The 20,301-nt window shown below is 36.3% G+C and overlaps 1 protein-coding gene across 1 annotated transcript in view; it reads left to right on the forward strand.

The window, feature by feature from the left end:
- RGS17 (regulator of G protein signaling 17) overlaps positions 1-20,080 on the forward strand; it is a 34,031-nt gene extending 13,951 nt beyond the window's left edge. Inside the window, exons 2-4 of the mRNA XM_040448840.1 lie at positions 4,631-4,720; positions 6,267-6,501; positions 15,400-20,080. Coding sequence (XP_040304774.1) covers positions 4,631-4,720; positions 6,267-6,501; positions 15,400-15,588 — 514 coding nt within the window. The 3' untranslated portion in view covers positions 15,589-20,080. The remainder of the gene's footprint in view (positions 1-4,630; positions 4,721-6,266; positions 6,502-15,399) is intronic.
- Positions 20,081-20,301: the final 221 nt, after the last annotated feature.

Consider the following 20,301-nt stretch of genomic DNA (forward strand, 5'->3'; position numbering starts at 1 on the left):
CTGCTTGGAATTAATTCCCTTTGCCCAGGTCTCCCTCTGAAACACCTGCTCTTTGGTCAGCTCAGTCTAATCATTACCTCCTCTGCAAAGCCTCTCTCCATTCTCTCCTGCAGGAGTGTGCAGATACTGTGACTACCTAAGGACCAGTGGATGCATACCACTATTTTAGCTCTCACTGCAGCACTGTGTGATGCTTATTTACCCGTCAGAACCTTTCCGTTTCAGAGACTCTGTCTTATTCATCTTGAATTTCCAACCCAGGCAACATTGCATGGACCAGCTGTCTCATACATATTTATAAATTGTTGTTGATTCCCAAATAGAGCTGTACTATTATTTTACCATGGTATTTTTATGGAGAGAGAAAAAAAAAATGAAGCATTTAAAGAATAACCTACCAATTCTTTTTCAGAGTCCAAAGGATATTGGTTCCATTTTGCACTGGCAAATGTGAGGCAGAAGCTGTTAAATAAAAAAGAAAAATGGATTTAATGTAAGAATATTAAAATATTGAGTAGTATCTGCAGTTACCAATTACACTGGATCTTTCTTGAGCCTTGATGTCATAGTGAATTAAATTCAAGCACCAAATTGATTTCTCAGTTGAGTTTTTGTGTAAATATATGTGGTTTTGTGATCAGCCTCTATCCTAGAGTTACCATGGCTACTGCAAAGTTTTCATCTTATTTGCAGTCATTTCAAGGGCTCTCCCTAAGAACCAATTGTTTTTCTTACAAAAGTAGACTGTCTTCCAAAATAGGCCCTGCACATATCCATGATGATGAATCAGTAGGTAGGCTCTATAATGGGCAGCTGGTAATGTTTTCTGCACCCCACTAGCCCAACTCCCCTGTAAACAAAAACCCCACACACAAAGAAGGTATACATCCTTATTTTCTGAAATATACCACATGTATTTCTCGCTTCTCAAAAATGACCATTCTAGAAAATTTCTAATGGGATTTTAAATGCTTATTTTAGTGGGGTGTCTGGGTGGCTCAGTCAGTTAAGTGTCCGACTTCCGCTCAGATCATGATCTTGTGGATCATGAGTTCCAGCCCTGCATCGGTCTCTGTGCTGAGAGCTCAGAGCCTGGAGCCTGCTTTGGATTCTGTGTCTCCCTCTCTCTCTTCCCCTCCTCTGCTTGCACTCTGTCTCTCTCAAAAATAAACATTAAAAAAATTTTTTTAATTCAATGCTAATTTTAGTATACTTAGCCTAGATTACTGGCACTATCTTCTATAAAATATTTCAACTTTGACCAAGACCCCCCCGGTGAGCATTGTACATGCATTCTGTTATCTTTATGGCTTTAGTTGTTTAAAAAGCTGAAATGTTAGTTAAGAGTGTTACAAACATTGTCAAAGTGAAAAAAACATGTCTCCACATGACCCCTCACAACTGTTAAGCTTGATTTACTTTTAGAGCTTTTCTCAAGCACATGTACTATGTATATATGTTGACGTAGAGCAAATATTTCCTGTCCTTTATCACCTTAAAAAAAAACCCTCTACTATGCCACTTAGAGCAAGATCAAATAAGTCAGGACAGACGTTAGTCATTCCTAAGGCATAGATGGTAAACAGTCTAGTACCTGCTCCTTTATCATTTTATCCATTTCTCTTCATCATAAAGTGGCATTATCAGTGGTTCTTGATAATTGGGACTTTGAAGCCAACTTTTTAAGAATGGTTGTAAAGCAAAGTCAATTAAAAGGACACTTGACAATTGCTAAATGTCAGTTTCTTTCTCCAGGGCAGTGTTGTATCCGATATCAGATCAAGAAACAGAGCAAACGGTGAACAGTTAAGCACTTATTGAATATCTGTTATAAGCAGTTTTAGTACAAATGTGTGTCCATATTTTACCATCTGCAGAAATGAAAAATGTAAACAACCCAATATTTCAGGATGATCACTCTAATATGGTGGCATTTGGGATGTTTGTAAATATCACAGAAACAGATAGAAGAGCCAGAATTCATGTTCAGAAACTTGTGAGTCATGCATGCAGATTCCAGATTTGTTACTCTTACAGCAAAGAGACCATGGAGAACATTTTTTTCCCCTGAGATGTTGTGTAAAGTATAGCTGCATTTGTGTGGCACACTCTGTGGGACACTGTGGAAATGTAACAGAAATACATTCTCAGGTGGGTTATTATTGAATCAGTGAAAGCATGCTCATTTTCTGGTCTGTTTATGGTGTGTGTACGCATACACATATAAGCTCAGTAAAGCTTGGCAGAATGAGTATTAATCTATTTAAATATGGTCTTTTTAGAATTTACAAAAATCTTGTATATTTTATATATTTGGCATCATGAATTTCTCCCAGGAAATTTCACAGGATATTGTCAAGTGTATTCCTACCTCCTCCCACCCAATTTCCCATAATTACTAGAAATATGTCAAATTCCAGAGAAGCACTCCTCCTCAAAGATGCTTTGAGAAGTTAATGGATCTCCTCTCAAATGCATCCCTGACCTACACATGTTGCCACATGGAGGGCTGAGGGTTCTAGGCTACCTCAAGCTGCAGACACGTTCACAGATCCCACAGGCAGAGACCTAAATGACTGTGCCGCTCTCTCTGATTCCCACCTCACTGTTTTCCCCATGGCTGCTCCACACTGAAGGCTTTGAGGGTTCTCACCCTGGAACCGCTTCCTCCCTGCGGAGCACTAGTCAGTTTGCTGTGTGTTTAAGTAACAATCAGCTCTAGTTTCTGCTCCCCAGAATCCTTTGCAGTTCCCACTGCATTCTCTTTTCTCCAGGTAGTCCGCTTTCCCCTTCCCATCTAGTCTCTTTCAGTTCCACATTGGCCCCTCTGCCATAGATTCTGCCCTTTGCAACATTCTCTCTTTCCTTACCCTTGCCCGGTCAGAATGAATGAATTAATGAGACAATGTCTCCACTTCTGTTACCAGACTTTCCAGATTAAGACTAACGGTTTGTTGTAATCCTTCTCCCACGAACCTCCTTATTTCCACCACAACCATATTTAGTGTCCCTTTTCTGCATTCACACAAGTAGTATATTGCCTCAGTGCCTATCAGAAAGCATGTTTTTTAAAAAAATTTTTAAATGTTTATTTTTGAGAGAGAGCGAGAGCGAGCACAAGTGGGGGAGGGGCAGAGAGAGAGGGAGACACAGAATCTGAAGCAGGCTCCAGGCTCTGAGCTGTCAGCTTAGAGCCCCACGTGGGGCTTGAACTCACGAACCGCGAGACCATGACCTGAGCCAAAGTCGGATGCTTAATCATGACCTGAGTCAGAGTCCAACGCTTAACCGACTGAGCCACGCAGGCATCCCGAGCATGGTTTTTAATAGGTACTCAATAAGGATTACAGAGGTGTGTGGGAATTGGGTTCAAATTCCAACCATACAACATATTTAGTGTCCGACGTTGAGCCAACCTAGGAGACAGTTCTGTGGCTCACTTTGCTCATCTACAAAATGGGGACGATAAAACCAAAGAGACAAAGACAGTGCCTGGCACATATCAGGCACTAGGAAATAATAGTTCCCATTACTCCTCGTGGAATAAATGTATGAACAAATGAAAGACCTGTTGTCTGAACTTTTACTCTCTGACGGGCTCCCATGAGGCTTCCTGGGTTTCAGACAGAGGGATCAGTTTAATTCAGTGGGTTGACTTTCCGAGGACACTGAGTCATCCCAACCATCCTGCCTCTTAGTATCACCCATAACCTCCCTTGTTATGTCTGGTCTACACCGAGAACCTTGAGTGTTCTACCCTATAGTGCTGCTTAGCTGCAGTTTATCTGAATCCTCTTGTTCTGGGTTACTAAAGCCCATGGGATTATCCTAGCTCCTGCAATCCTGCAATATTTTCAAATTGACATCCCAGAGACCCAGAGGCCTAGTGCTCTCTGACCCAAACCCTCAGAGTGACTGCCCTGTCCCTCCCAAGACATTGAAGATTGACTAAATGGGAGGAAAGGGCAAAGACAAAGTCAAATACAAACCCAGTGGTTCAAACTTGAGTGGATGGAGGATTGACAGTGTCAGGGACAGAAAACCCGGGGTGCAGAAAATGACAATGTGATTTTAGCAAATTTTGTTTTAGAATCTGAAACATTTTATATTTTTAGCTATCAGTGGGGGAAAATAAATGGAAAACAAACTAGGAATAGAACCAAGCAAAAGTCAAAATGATGTTACTCCAAAGAGTAACATCATGATATCTATCGAATATTAAAGCATATAATCACGTGAGTACCTTAGAGATGTTAAGTAATTCAAATTATGTAAGGATGAAGTCAGAATGTAGAACAGAATCCATTTTTGAGATTATTATTTACTTCATTATTTTATTAAATCATTTATAAATTTATTATAAATTTATTATAAAATTTATTTATAAATTTATTATAAATTATTATAAATTTATTAAATCATTAATAAATTTTATTAAATCATTTTGATTCCTTTCGTCAACATAGGCTCACCCACCATTTCAAAATGGTATCACTCTTCTTGTGCTTTATATATTCTCACATCGTTGAAGATAAAATTCTTCTGCAAAATCCTTTCCTGGAATTTTTTTTTCTTTTCTTTAACTAACTGGTTTTCCCTAGACACACTAAAGTGTTATACTACCTTGCAGCCTCACTGTTAGGAATGAAGAAAGAGGAGAAAATGCAGGAAGACCCACACATACCACCAAAATGGAGAGCATCCAGGTCCTAGAGGAAAGGTGAGTGGGGTTCACCTGGTAATTGTGTCTTGTTTTGGTACACTGTTCACATCTGTTCAGTGCTGAGGTGTGAGCTCTTGAGTCCTGGTACTCCTCCAGATGGTTTTGTGGAATGCACGCCATCTCAGCCTGGGAGATCTTATTTTGTGATGGTAATTGCTTTTAATCAGGTTTTTCTATTATCAGTGTTAAGCTATCAGTGAACACACTGCCTCAGTTTATCTTTCTCTTTCAAAAAGTAATGATTATTAATGTGCAATAGCCCCCGTTGGCCCTAATTCTTTACCTGCCTTTTCTACGAATATTTTTTCTAAGTTTTTCTCTCTATCAGGGGAAAGTCTAAAACAGACACAAAAACATATGTAACTCCCCCCCCTTCTCATTTGTTTTGTTTCTTAAATTCCATATTATGAGTTGAATTATATCGTTTTTATATTTCTCTGACTTATTTCACTTAGCATAATACTCTCTAGCTCTGTCCATGTCATTGCAGAATGGCAAGATTTCATCCTTTTTATGGCTGAGTCATATTCCATTTTATATATATATATATATATATACACACACACACACACACACACACACACACACACACACCACATCTTCCTTACCCATTCTTCAGGCGATGGACAGTTGGGTTGTTTCCATAACTTGGCCATTGTAGATAATCCTGCTATAAATATCAGGGTGCATGTATCCCTTTGAATTAGTATTTTTGTATTCTTTGGGTAAATACCTAGTAGTGCAATTGCTGGATCTTAGGGTAGTTCTATTTCTAACTTTATGAGGTTAGAAAATTCTTAAATAAACCAATGGATAAGAAAGCAAGATCAGGATCAAGTTAACCATAAGAATCTCCCAAGCTGCTTCTTTCCATTTCTTTGATGTATACCAAAGGAGTGATAAATGGTGGTTTCTGAATGAACACGGCCACTGAAAACTTGAATATAAATATCTAGAAAGCCCTCAGTGTCATTATAAAGGCCCTGTCCTTTTTAACTCTAATAACTCCATTCATGGTAATAATTCATTCATAACATTTCATAGAGTATTAAAGCTTAGGAAAATGTGTGACTAGTGCACACGATACATTCTTACTTTAGATTTAGTGACAAATGAAAAAGTAGCTACCAGAAAGGAAAAGAGAAACTATACCTTATGGCTTTTTAAAATTAAAATCTGTATCAGATGCAAACAAAAAGTTCAACTTGCCCTTCAAAGTAACACATAGGCTGTCTTTATCAATTTGTAATGCATTAAGATTTGAACATTTCCAGGCTTCCTTAGGAATTTATGATGATAATGTGCATAGTGTGTGTTGCCCCTTGCTATTTGAATGCTTAGCTCCCTAACACACACTTGTGCCTAAATGAATTTTTCTTAATACCCAGAAATAACTAGTCCTGGCGGGTGATTCCCAGACCAGGCCGAACTGATGGGAAATGAGCACTAGATGGCAGCAAGTGAATAGTAATTTCTATCTAACTAGGCTAAGCGTTCTTCGGTCAAAGCTGCCTTTGATAATGGCCCAATTCTGTCTTTGCAGCCAAAACCCCACTTCAGATGAAGTGTTGTCCTGGTCTCAAAATTTTGACAAGATGATGAAGGCCCCAGCAGGAAGAAACCTTTTCAGAGAGTTTCTCCGAACAGAATACAGCGAAGAGAACCTACTTTTCTGGCTTGCGTGTGAAGACTTAAAGAAAGAGCAGAACAAAAAAGTAATTGAAGAAAAGGCCAGAATGATATATGAAGATTACATTTCTATACTATCACCAAAAGAGGTAAACATCCGGAAAATAATTGATGTGGGCTTCCTAAAACCAAGGATGAACCCGAGGGGACCTCTGTCCAAGTTGGGTGATGCATGGGGTGTGGACAGGCTCCAGGGCTTCCCTGGACACATAATTTAGATTCCACTCCGAGAATCTACCTGAATAGGTTTGAAGACTAGGTTTCCCCTCTATGCTTTGATCATTTATCTCTGGCTGAATCGTGTGGTAGGCTACTTGCTTTTCAGAACTAACATTAGGAAGCCCGTTAGACACAATTTGCTTTATACAGTGACTTATGCTAAAGTGGAAAAGAAGAGTTTACTGTGGGGAAGTCTTTCTCAAAGTGTGGTCCCCAGATCTCCTGTATGAGAATCACCTGGAGCATTTGTTTGAAAAGCAAATACTCGAGGCCTACCCAGGACCACTGAATCTGAATTTTTGGATATAGAGCCCAGGAATCTGGACTTTTAACAAGCTTTCCACACGCATACTAGTTTGAAGACTTCTGTAATAGGAGCTGTAAAAACAAAACAAAACAAAAGCTGCCATGTTTGTTGATGTTTATGATAGAATTGTTGCAGAATTGAAGAATGGGCCTTGACCCTTTAATATTCTTTGGGGAGAGATGGTAATAGCAATTCTTTTACTTATTCTAGTTATTCTAGTTTTGCCATTGCCAAAATGTACCTAATAGAGGGGACATTTCAGGCAACCAAATGAACACTTTTCCGTTAACTCTGTAAAAAATCAATTTGCTCCTGAGAAATGTTCCAGCTTCCAGAGTTTAAAGCAGGGAGGGATTGATGAGGGACGGGTTAGTAGTGTAGCCAGGCCTCAGGAGTATGGGGTGACAGACTTCCGAGGTACGCATTTGAATTGAGAGGTTCCCAGAAGGCCTTCTTTTCTCCACACCACCTTCTGTCTTTTCTGTCTCTGTGCATTTAAACATCCTGACCGGGTATCTTCTGCTCCACACTCCTCTCCTGTGCACACAGACATTTATAGAGTCCCCTAGAAATTGTGCTTATCGATGCCTCACCCAACCTGGGATGTGGCCCCCACCTGCCTTCCACTCCTCACCTTGAAATCTATAAAATGAATCAGTGTCTACTTTATAATCTTTATGTTTGGAGTGCTATATAAACCATTTCACTTCTAATGAGGTATATACCTAAGTCAGTTTTTAAAAACTTGTTAGTTAGGTTATAATTGCCGTTGGTATTCCAGACTACTCCAATAGTATTGTCTCTACAAAATGAGGAACCTGGAATTGGATACACAAAGATTTTCCTACTTTTTTTCTTTATTTCCTGCATCAACATAGAAAAAGTATTCAGAGAAACAAGGTGGCGAGAATTTTTTCTGTAGCCTCAATACATTTATTACTGATGCCACATTGTGGTTCTAACACCATTATACTTCTATATCCCAGAAGTACATTCTTCAGGTTTCTGGTCTATCTAGAACCTCAGCATCTAACCAGTTCTATGTGGATTTTATTAGCATATTAATTTCATTCTCATTTGTATTTTAATATTGCATTACATGGCAGATATATCAAAGGATCCAATTGTGCCTGAAAATGTGCTTCTCTTGCCTGTAATTAGTGTTTGGGAAGATTATCTAGCCCATTTCTTTCCCCAAAATATATAATATGTATCATCTGAAAATGCTAAATGTCTTGATTATCTGGTTCATTCTTTGCACTATTTATGATGGTGTTCTATTTTTTGTTTAAAATTTTTTTGAATATTTATTCATTTTTGAGAGAGAGAGAGACAGAGCACGAGCAGGGGAGGGGCAGAGAGAGAGGGAGACACAGAATCCAAAGCAGGCTCCAGGCTCCGAGCTGTCAGCACAGAGCCCGACATGGGGCTCGAACTCACAAGCCGTGAGATCATGACCTGAGCCGAAGTCAGACGCTCAACCGACTGAGTCACCCACCCAGGCGCCCCCGATGGTATTCTATTTTAAAATAATGTTGGTAGAAAAAAATATTCTCAGTTATTAAGTACATGTAATTCCTTTACTTTACAGTCTCTATTGGCTAGCTTTTAATTTTTATAGGAAACACTTGCCCATTGTCTTCACAGTCCTGATTTTCAGATGTCACTGATTAATGGAGTTTTGTAAAATACACAATTTTCACAAAATTAATTCTTCTTTGGGCTATAGTTTAAAGCTATCTTAGTTGTTGATTACTCACATATAAACTATTCAGTTTTCATTCTTTTTTCAAAAATAATGGAATTTTGTTTTACCCTAATATCTTCATTTTAAATATGAGTTTCACAAAAGTCATTAAAATATTATTTCCTGATCAAGATAATTTTCCTAAATTACATGGACTAATATTTAGTATAACAGCCATGTATTTTTTTCTCCTTTGTCTATCTATATTTGGGCCATTACCCACTCTTGAATATCCCCTAAACACTACACAGAAAGGCAGAAGCGAAATTCAAATTTTTATCATTTTGGTACTTATGTGTTGACTTCTAAATGACTCTTGACACAGGATCTAAATTATTGGAGAGTGTTCAGTACCTCGTTTAGCCAACAGACTGTTCTTCTCTCGACATAATAATTACACTTGATCATTGTTTAGCAGCAAAAACAAACCAAAAGTAGGTATTTGCAGTTATAAAAGATAATTGTTTAAAGGTTGTATTTCAAGCCAAGGTATAGATATATTTATTCTTGAACCATGACCTGAGTCACTGATACACTTAGAGCATGACGTGCACTTTCTAGCTACTGCAGAGCCATTTCTAAACTATTATGTCTCACTGACCTTTCTGTGCAAAAACTTCTCAATCTCTAATCAGCCACAATACATTAATAACTGATGATACTGAGCTATCACCCTTTGAGTTTTGTTTTCCAACCCTGGAGAGAACACATGCCACACCAAGGGAGCCCTGACTATATAGCAGTAAGGACACTGAACTCCTCATTCAAGTGCGTGGGATTCTGGTTCTGACTCTGCTTCATCCTAATTGTGCGGCCTGGGATAAATTAGTTCACTTCAATGATTCATTAATCAGTTGATTTGTTTACAAAAATAAAGATAAAAAGGGACACAGAGAATAGTAAACCAAATCCAGAATGACAGCTGGGAAGCTCTTACACCACTACTTCATTCTCTCCACCAAATGACACGGCTAATCGATCCTGGTTCTTACTGTTAAAGCCAGATTCAACCTGAGAATCCCCTCAACACAATATTCAAAGCAGCCATAACTGACCAATTGGAGTTGGGATCTATTTCCCATTTGGGGGCTAGATAACCAGGCTGTTCCACCTCTGGAATTCTGTACCTGTTTGTACTTATTCAAACTATGTTTTTTATTTATTTTGAGAGCGAGAGAGACATCACATGTGAGGGGGGAAGGGAGCAGAGGAGACAGAATCCCAAGCAGGCTCCATGCTATCAGCGCAGAGCTCAATGCCGGGCTCGATCTCACGAACGGCACGCGAGATCATGTCCTGAGCAGAAACTGAATCGGATGCTTAACCAACTGAGCTACACCCAAGCGCCCCTCAAAATATTCTTAAATAACATGAATATTTGAATCATTTATAAAATAATGACTAAATAACTAAAAATTGTTAGGATTCGATTCTTAACTAGAAACTCATTTTTCTTCACTAGACTCTCATTTAACCTTAATTTGATTGAGTTATCATGCTCCTCTTTGTTAAATGTAGAGAAATCTACATTCTTCGGTGGGGGGGATATATATATATATATATATTTTTTTTTTTTCTTAAGCCAGTGTGCTTGAAATTACATTTTTTATTTTAATAAAAATTACATTTTTATGCATTTTAATGATTTGAGCATTATGTTTTAAGTAGATGTTTGCAATCAGGAGACAATTTAACTCCCATTTCTTGGTATAGCATACATCTCAAGAGGGGAAAGGGCTAAATTTTAAATTTAAAAAAATGAGTAAATAGCATTTTTCAACAGTAAATTTTTAATGTGATGTTCTCAAAGAAAAAATAAATGGGAGCAGTAAGGAATAATTTAATATTAACCTTGCTGCAGATTGCAGATACTTATAGCAGCTTATATTTATTAAACATCAAAAAGACAAACCCAGCAAAATAAACAACTTTAATAAAAAGTCGATTTGGGGTGCCTGGCTTGCTCAGTTGGTAGATACACCTGCAACTCTTGATCTCGAGGTTATGAGTTTGAGCCCCATATTGGGTGTAGAGGTTACGCAAAAAATAAAATCTTTTTTTAAAAGTCTATTTGAAAGCTATTACCTACCATAAACAGCATTGAGCTATTGAGTGAATACATAACTATAAATCGTCAACACATGTAAGACATCTGAATTGAAGAAAACTATGTGCCATCAGTTTTTTACAAATCTTTTTAGTGATGGCATTATCCTTAACCTGGGCCGTAATCCAGGTCTGCTACTACTTACCATCCTTGTGACACTAAGCAACTCACTTCAGTGCTCTCTGACCTCATCTTCCTCATTTTGTAGAAAAATGGCATAGAAAAAGTTCAGAAACTGGCTAAATCTCTGACTTTCTGGCTCTCTCCCACGGGCATCTGACTAGTGGTAGGGGTTATTTGCTGCTTCTGATTTCATCCTGAATTTCCAGTTGCTGTCTGAGAGAAAAAAAGCAGTAAACCTATTTAAATTCCTAAATTATCTAAAAATGATGCACATGTGATAGATACGTGGCTTCTCTGTGTGCAGGTATATGCCTCTTCAAGCAAAATTATGTGAATTTAGAACTTTTCAGTGAATTAGTTTTTCTAAGCAGGACTCATTTTGTATTTTCCTAGATTCATTTCTTTGGGCATGAATATTATCATTCAGAACATATTTAACTTTTCCCTATGAGCCAGGTACTGGGCTAGATGTTGGGAATATGTTAGTGAATGAGGAAAACATTGGCCTGTCCTATTTATGGAGCTTACATTTTAGGAAGACAGACAAATCATGTCAAAAGCAAGTAACTAAAAACTGTAATAAACATTATGATGGGTGTGGAGGTCAATAGTATAGTTTAGAATAGGGGTTGTAAGGTAAGGTCACTCTGAGTAGGTAAAATTCAAGTTGATACAAAGTCTGAAGACACTGATCAAAAAAGTGTCATGATATGGTCCATCATTATTATTACTAACATCACTTTACATTGGGCTTACATTTTGTTATTGACAAAACGGTCTCACATACATAATTGAATGAGTCTCACAAGAATCCTTTAGCCCCTAGGACAGAGGGCGCCATCTTACAGCAAAAGAAATGGACTCTCAAAGAGAGGAACAACTGTTGTAGGGCATCAGAACTATATCTATCTGATCCCAAAGGTCTTCTGATCCCAAAGGTGTTGCCCTTTCAACTGTAATATGCTGACTAGTAGTCCCATTGCTTAGTATTTTCTTCATGACACTACTGTAGATTTCTATAAACCAGCTAGAGAATTTGAGACAGAATGAGAAACACTAACCATTACCATATGCCTGAATTTTCCCCCAGAAAAGCAAGATAACTTCCCTATCATTTGGGCCCTACCAGGAATATGGTTTTTACACTGTATCCTACCAACGATCTTTGTTCCAAGAACAAAATTCCAGTAGTCTTATTTGCAACTTATAACCATTTTCAGTAGAAACAGTCAACACAAAATAATATGACTAAAAGTACACATGGTACTAATTTATTAAAACTGATGGGAAAACAGATATTCTTTATAAAATTTGATATGAGAAAACCAAATTTAGTTAAAATTAAAAAGAACATTTCCAGTAGCAGAAGCTATCACTGGTAAAATTTAATAGGAATTTATAAGGTAAAAAGAAAAAAATCAGAATTTTACTTAGAAAAGTATCCTAAATAAAGCAGCTTTGGTAAAATTAAAAATAAAATGGGGGGGGGGAAAATGGAGGAAAAAACTTAATCATGATATCCAAAAAACTGTTCAAGGAATTAACCTGATTGAAATAAGCGGGCTCTCTGCAAGGGAAAAAGACTTCAGTGAAAATTCACCATTTTCAGTATGATTCTGCCCAAAACTTCCACAGAGTCAAAATTTCCATTGCATCTTGATGTCTGGAATGGAAAGGCAGGGTCAAAAGTTAGTATGCAATCTTCTGGCAATATTGACCTGCCTCGATGCTCTCCTCCACGGGGTAGGAAATCTGGCAAGATTAAGCAGGTATATATATACCACTGAGTTGGGTCCAGGTTTTCCCAGACCACAGTAGCAAGATTTCTGTCTTAACTCTCTCCGCTTTACCTCCACCCTCTTGTTGAACCTGTAGCTCTCATGGCATTTTCCTCCCAACTGATTTGTGGAGTTGCCAGCAGACATTTTTCTGTTTGCCTGCCACTTGCTTTTCCTCTTCCTGTCTCCTGCTCCCAGTGCGAGCGAATGCCTCCAAGTTCCCCCAGGCCTATCACCAAGTTACCTAACCTCTGTAACTGCAGTTGCCACCTCTCAACACTGCCAGTGTTTCAGCTAAAACTGCTGGTTGAATGTCGCCAAGTCCATAGGTGCCGTCTTGTGCCCCAGCCACAGGAGTAGTTCTTTTTAACTCCATTACTGCTGCACTGCACCCTTCCTTCCCCTACCTACACGTGAGTCTGTGAGGACTGAGTAACAAAAGGCTTCCCATTGCCTTCGGGTAGCTCTCGTCTTGTGCTACTCAACTTTCTCTTCCCTTAGGTTGAGTTCTTTACAGGAAACTCCTCAATCCCTTAGACTTTGGACCCCAGAGTAGATGGGATCACGAGCCATCCAGTTGTGCCTGAATCCTAGGGTGACTATGGCTCGGGCCCATGCTGGGATCCACCTCCACTAACTTGTATTATAGATGTTCCACAATCTGAAGCACAAAGATGCCACCAGATGAAACTATAGATTGTTATACCTGTGGGGTTTATCCTTGTTATTTGACCTCTCTACACCTCTTTTGACTGACAACCTTTCCAAACAAGCACATATCAAGGTAAATATTTTATTTTTTAAATAGAAATAGCAAATGAGTTTTTGTTACCGATTACTAAATGTTGAATGTATGGTACTACTTTCTCTATGATCTTTCACTACTGTTTTCAGTTTGCAAAAAAATAAAACTATGCAACGAAAACTTAAGACCTTTAATAATTCAAGGTATTTTATTTCTCTGTCTTAAGATTAATGTTTCCAGCTGCAATCAAACTATATTTAATTATGCTGTTATTTAAGAAATAAATGATCTTCTTTATCACTAATATTTCCCTCTCCATTGAAACAAAAAGTTCTTAAGTTTGAAAGGAAGAGCAAAAACATTTACAAAACCAGTTGAGTGTATTTGGTTAAGATTTCACCTTACCATAATACCACTTTTCAGTATAAGATCAGTTTAAATAGTGTCAACATATTACTATTGAGTAGAAAGACCAACAATATTTTTAAACAAAAGCTTAGAAAAAAAAAATCTATTTTTTATTACTCTGTACTTGATGATAACCTTAGAAGGCAATAACACAGAGAATAAAACCTAAATGATCCATTTCCAGAACATTTTTTTTTTAAGAATTCCTTTAAGACAATATAGTTCAGCCAAGAGATGTCTAATTTTTTTCTGTAATGCCACCGAAATTATACCGGATCACCATTTCCTGACAAATCCTCCCATAGCAACCATTTTTGGGGTGTATCAATCAACCCAATTTCACATGGGCCATAGAGCTCAAGAATCTGAGGACACCAGATGGAAATATAAGTTACTTCAGTCACCAGGACTATCTCAGACCGCAGGCTTAATCCCAAGAGTGGGTGGGAAAAGAAGCCTGACCAAAAAGTCTTTTGCAAAATGCTTGGGACAAAACATTTAAGTATCATTATAAAAGGTTTGTGTAGACTTGTCACGAGACAAGTAATATGGATCACAGTGTTCTAGTCCGTGTACAACTATGAGGACTGAGGAAACCAATCAGGACAAGTCTGTGATGGTTTGCCTCTCAGATTTTGCTAATGTCATTTCAGAGCAGAGTTTACTCCTATTCCCCAAACATGCCCTTCTTGCCATTTATTTGTCCTCAGTTCCCTTTCCAGCACATCCTACCAGCTCCAACAGACAGGATCAGCATATAGTGAGGAAAAATAACAACAACAACCACAACAACTATCATTTGCAGAATTTAATTTATTTACACTTCAAAAACAATGCTGTACTGATTACTTGTATGGGTATTCCGAATTCCTACTTGTATTTCTCCTTTTAAAGACTCTATTTCAAGCAATTGTTCTACTTAATCTTTAGTAAAGAGATCTTCAGATGTATTGCTACATAAGGACTATATAGTTCCCTGTGCCTTGCCAGGTACACTAAGACATGAAGAATACTTGGTGTAGTTTTGCTCCACTACAGCCTTCCACATTCCGGGTTTCTTTTCCACAGTAGGACTTGTTGGGATGTAATACGATCAGGAATCAGCACTCAATATACATGCTAATATTTGCCAGAGAACTACTCTCTGCCAGATTTTTACCTCGTCCCATTAAGAGAGCTACCCCCGGCAGTCACATAGTAGGAGATAAATCCTTGTTCTGGCTAGGGAATTCTCCAGGGCCTCAACAATGAATAGAAATGGTCAAAAAAACCCTGAGTGAAATGCATAGAAAAGATAAATCCAAGTAAGCCAAGATATCTGTGAACTAAATTTCTGGTTTAAAGACAAGTTGTTTTTTGTTTGTTTGTTTTAGTTCAACTTTTGAAGAAAAGTATGCGAGGCGATGTAGCCTTTGAGAAGGTAACCTCAAGATTTTAGGTAGTTAGATTTAACTCTTTGAAGTTTCTCTGAAATGTCACACACCTGTATTTACTTAATTGAGATCTTTTGAAAAAAAATTTTATTTAATGTATCTGCTCTTATTTCTTTTTAGGTCAGTCTCGATTCTCGAGTTAGAGAGGTGATCAATAGAAATCTGTTGGATCCTAATCCTCACATGTATGAAGATGCCCAACTTCAGATATATACCTTAATGCACAGAGATTCTTTTCCAAGGTTTTTGAACTCTCAAATTTATAAGTCATTTGTTGAAAGTACTGCCAGTTCTACTTCTGAATCTTAATTTTCATTAAAAAAAAAAATCATTTTGGAGGGCTGGGATGGGAAATAAAAGTAGTTCACTAACACCAGAAGCTGAGTTCCTGGAGAACTACAGTTTAGCATTCCTCAGGCTACTGTGAAAATACAACCATATGGTCTTTGTCTCCATTTTTATCAAGGTTATCCATGGTTAAGTTTGGAGAAAATACCACATAAGACAATGAATTGCCAAATTGTTTGTTTTCTTCAACACTCATTCTACTTGCAAGCAAACTGTATTTGTAGTCCTGTGAACAGTCTCCTAGTGTATCCCCCGAGGCTGCATGTACAAAGTAGAGCTGCTTCATTTGCCATGTAGCTGTTGTAATATTTAATCCAATGGCATAACTTATATCCGTGTTTAAGGACTTTTGTGCAATATGGTCTTATAGAAATAATTGCCAAAAAATTGGCTGTGGTTTGCATTTTTAAATATAATCTAAGACAGAAAAAGCCAATTTTTTAGTTGTAACAATGGTATTAAACATGCTCTATACTGTGTTCAGTACACTCATTTTGAAGCCGATATTTCTGTACTTGGAAAAAGAGCTATTTATCTATGTTTGTTGGGAAATCCTGATGGGGGATTCCTCTGGTTGTTCACTGCCAAAACTGTGGCATTTTCTTTACAGAATAGTTTGCTATGTAAAAAAAACAAAACAAAACAAAACAAAATTTAAAAAAACCCAACAAACAACAAATAATAAGAAGAAAAGAGAAAAAAGCACAAAACAATTTGAAGATATTCTATCTCAATGACAAATCAGAGTGATAATTGTTTTTAATTGTAATAGAACACAATTAATCTATGTATATATCAGATGTCCAATACTGTAATTAATTTATTAAAGACTGGCTCTCCAGTTCTAAAATGGTTGTGTAAAGTATGTACTTCAGCAAGAAAAAAAAAATACTAAGCTCAATAACTTAGTTTTGGAATATAAAAAAAAATTTAATAAAGGAATGCCTACATGTAGCATCATAAAATATTTTGATGAGTAGCATCTGTCCTGTGGCATATTTTCCTTGAAAGCAAAGTCTAATGAAAAGCTAAGTTTTTAACTGAGAAAAGTTTTGTAAGGGTTACGCAGAAGATAATTCTCTACTTCAGACCTTAACTGTTTTCATAGTATCTTCAGAATGACTTATTTTAAAAATGTTAAAACCAAACTATTAATACTCATCCATAATTGAAAGGCAGGACAGTGCTCAAATCTTCTAGCTGCCATATTATTTTTTATAAGTACCACTAAATCTTTAAGACAAAATACTTGCCTGACATTGGCATATACTTTTGACATTCAAGAAAACAGTATCCTATCATGCACACACACAAAAAGTCAGTGTCATATTTATATCAAGGTGTTACATTTGAATATTAATATCCCCTGGAGGCTATTTTTTTAATCTTAAACTTAATAAATATAATATTGAGTAACCTAACATGAAAGTTTTAAAAATATTTATATCCACTGAGAATACTGGGCCTTATATTAAGGATGATATTAAAATTATAGGTTTTCTTTGCCATTTTTTAACTACCTCTCATTTTTTAATTTATTAAACATTTTTAAAATAAAAAAGTTTGGGGTTTTCTTTTTAAATTTTATTTTACTTGAAAAGCTGGCATCGTAAGTTTCTTTTTCCATAAACTTAAAACATTTCAAGAATTGTTTTTTTAAGTGAATTTGATTTTCTAATTTATATAGAATTCAGGAGATATGGTTAAAAGGGCTATTATCTATTCCCTATGCAAATATTTTAACTGTTGCAGTGTTTGACAAAATGGGATTAAAAAAAAAGTTTGCAGAGTAGAAAACAAAATGTTCTGTTTACACTGGCGTTGCTGACTATCCTATCATATTCAGCACTTTTAAATACATTATTTATGAAAATGTAGTTAAAATACAAGATAGGAAATATTTATAATAATCATTTCTTTTAACAAATGCCTGTTTTTGTCTGAAAGTGTTAGTGTGTTAAGACATACTTTATCAATGTCAGTAGATATTTACTATTTGAATAGTTTTCAGTAATATGTTAAAGAAAGATAGCTATGAAGATGTTTACAAAAAGTCCTATTTTTTCCAAAAGAGTGAAGAAAAACCTAAAAGAATCATCACTTCTATTGTGAAGTTCTATTGTTCCTAAATTATTTAATTTTTTCTTGATTAGAATTGAGTTTATTATGCTTCTATGATGTATACACATATATGTTGTAATATCATACTTGTTGCTATGTTTGAGGCACAATAAATTGGTGCACATGACTAGAAAATATGTAATATACTATGATACACAGCATGCGTCAATCTTTTTAAATGTAGACTTTATATTCTTGTTGTTACTATATATGATGGTGACCTGCTAGTCATAAGTTATCTTTATAAGATACTTTGGACTATTAGATGAATTGTCTGTTTGACAATACCTTTAATATTTTACCAAATGTAAAAGATAAGGACCCTTCTAAAGAGTCCTAATCTCTAACCTGGGCATTTGTAGAATACAGACTTTGAAGTTAGTGTATCCTTTTGAAACCTGATTAGGAAGTTGCATTGAGAATGATTCTAGACGAGATTTACACATTGGATATTGGTAACCATGTTATGTGAGCATTTCTGTGCTAAATTCCTATGGAGGGGGGAGGGTTTCTCATTTAATTTCAAATCGTTCAAAGTTTCTATCTAAGAGTATGTATATTTGCAACTCTACCAATTTTTAAAATATGGTATAACTCCTTCTGTTTTAAATACAGAGCTATAATAAACAAAAATCCCCCAACTGGTGTCTATGCTACCATTCCAAGAGCACAATATTTGTTATGGTAGAATTTGATTTTTCCTAGTGAATATATTCCTCCCAGGGGAAAAATTAGCACTTTAGAAAGTACACTTTGTGTTTCAGATCGTCAGGACATCTTTGTGTACTGTTAAAATCTGCTAATGCACACAGAAAGAGCTTAATGCTCTTTCTATAGTGTCTAAATTCAGATGTGTCTATAATGGAAAGAAAAGTAGAGGATATAGATCATATATAAATACATGTAACTAAATTGGAGAGCCAGACTTCTTCAGAGATGGATCTTGTAACATAGATCACACTAATAATGGCCAGATGATGCTTCTTCTTTACTCTGGATAATTGTTATTATGTTACCCAAAGGTAATAAAGATGCCCCGACAGAGTTAGAGGGCAGCTCTAAGCACAATGGGTGTGCTGGCATATGAACAATAGCAAAACACAATTTTGATATCAACGTTATGGAGCGCAAAAATCAAGACCATAATATGGTCTTCTTTTTTTTTTTTTAATCTTAAAATATGTACATAGGATGACCAGTTCTGATATTTGGTCATGGTGCATGGGTGTTTATTAGTATCCTTTAATGCTGCCTAGGTTCTTACTTACAGAATGAAATGTATATCATATATTCACCTGATAGTTCAGTTTTGCAAAAGGACTATAGAAATAGGTAAATAATATTTATATATTAGGGGCAAAAATACATTTTCACCCCATTAAGCTGATTTAAAATAAAACCCAATTCTTAATTTTGAACTTACCCATTTGTTTCTATACACTTTTAACATATTGAAAAAATGTCATATCATAACTGTGACAAATTATATTTGCAAAAAATACAACATATCAGATGCTTTGAGGAATAAATATACAAGAAATAAATTTTAAATACAATCAGAAATAGGAAAATAAGAACTCTCAAAAGCCACCTACAGTTTCTTAGATCTTAAAATGCCTATATAGAACCCTAAAACATTAATTTTAAAAACTTTGCACTGGATACATTGGCAAATTATTTTGAAAGGTAGTAAAGATATTTTCTTGTCTGTGTATTTATATTGACAGCTTATGACCGTAATTTTCAAAATATTAAGCATTTATATTTGCATGTTCTTTTCAATTCTTTTTAAATTTCTGACCAATGTAAAATGCTTATTCTTCTGAGAAAACAGTATTTAATCTGTAGAAATTTTAGTTATTCCTCACTTGCTACAACTGCAAATATTTATCAATAAAACTGATAACCAAAAACTTGACTTCTCATCTCCCTGTAACATTCTTAATAGTATCCTTGCAACACACGATTGTGCACAGATTGATCTTTTTGTTCCCAAATGCCAGACTTTAATTTTAAATTTGATTTCAAGTGACATGTCTGTGTCATATGACTTTGGGCAAATATTCTATTGAACCTCTCTGAGCCTGTTCCCTCATCTTCAAATGAGAAACAGAATACTTTATTTACAGGGTAGGCATGAGAATTAAATAATGTAAACATGGAAAGAATGAAGTGTTACATATAACATTATTATTTTATCAGTGTTCTCCAGCTCAATAATTATTCCTATTTCAAGAATGTTATGAATTAGATGCCACTATAATGCACTTTTCCCATATTCTTTTGAAACCATACTTTAAAATCTGATTTAATTATTCATCCAAAAAAAAACCACAAAAAACCAACCTGGGCGCCTGGGTGGCTCAGTCAGTTAAGCGTCCGACTTTGGCTCAAGTCATGATCTTGTGGTTCATGAATTTAAGCCCCGCTTCGGGCTGTGTGCTGACAGCTCAGAGCCTGGAGCCTGCTTCAGATTCTGTGTCTCCTCTCTCTGCCCCTCCCTTGCTCGCACTATCTCTCTCTCTCTCTCAAAAATAAGTAGACATTTAAAAA

Source organism: Herpailurus yagouaroundi, unplaced genomic scaffold (genome assembly GCF_014898765.1).
Source record: "Herpailurus yagouaroundi ecotype Mexico unplaced genomic scaffold, PumYag 198, whole genome shotgun sequence".
In the NCBI taxonomy this organism is placed as follows: Eukaryota; Metazoa; Chordata; class Mammalia; order Carnivora; family Felidae; genus Herpailurus; species Herpailurus yagouaroundi.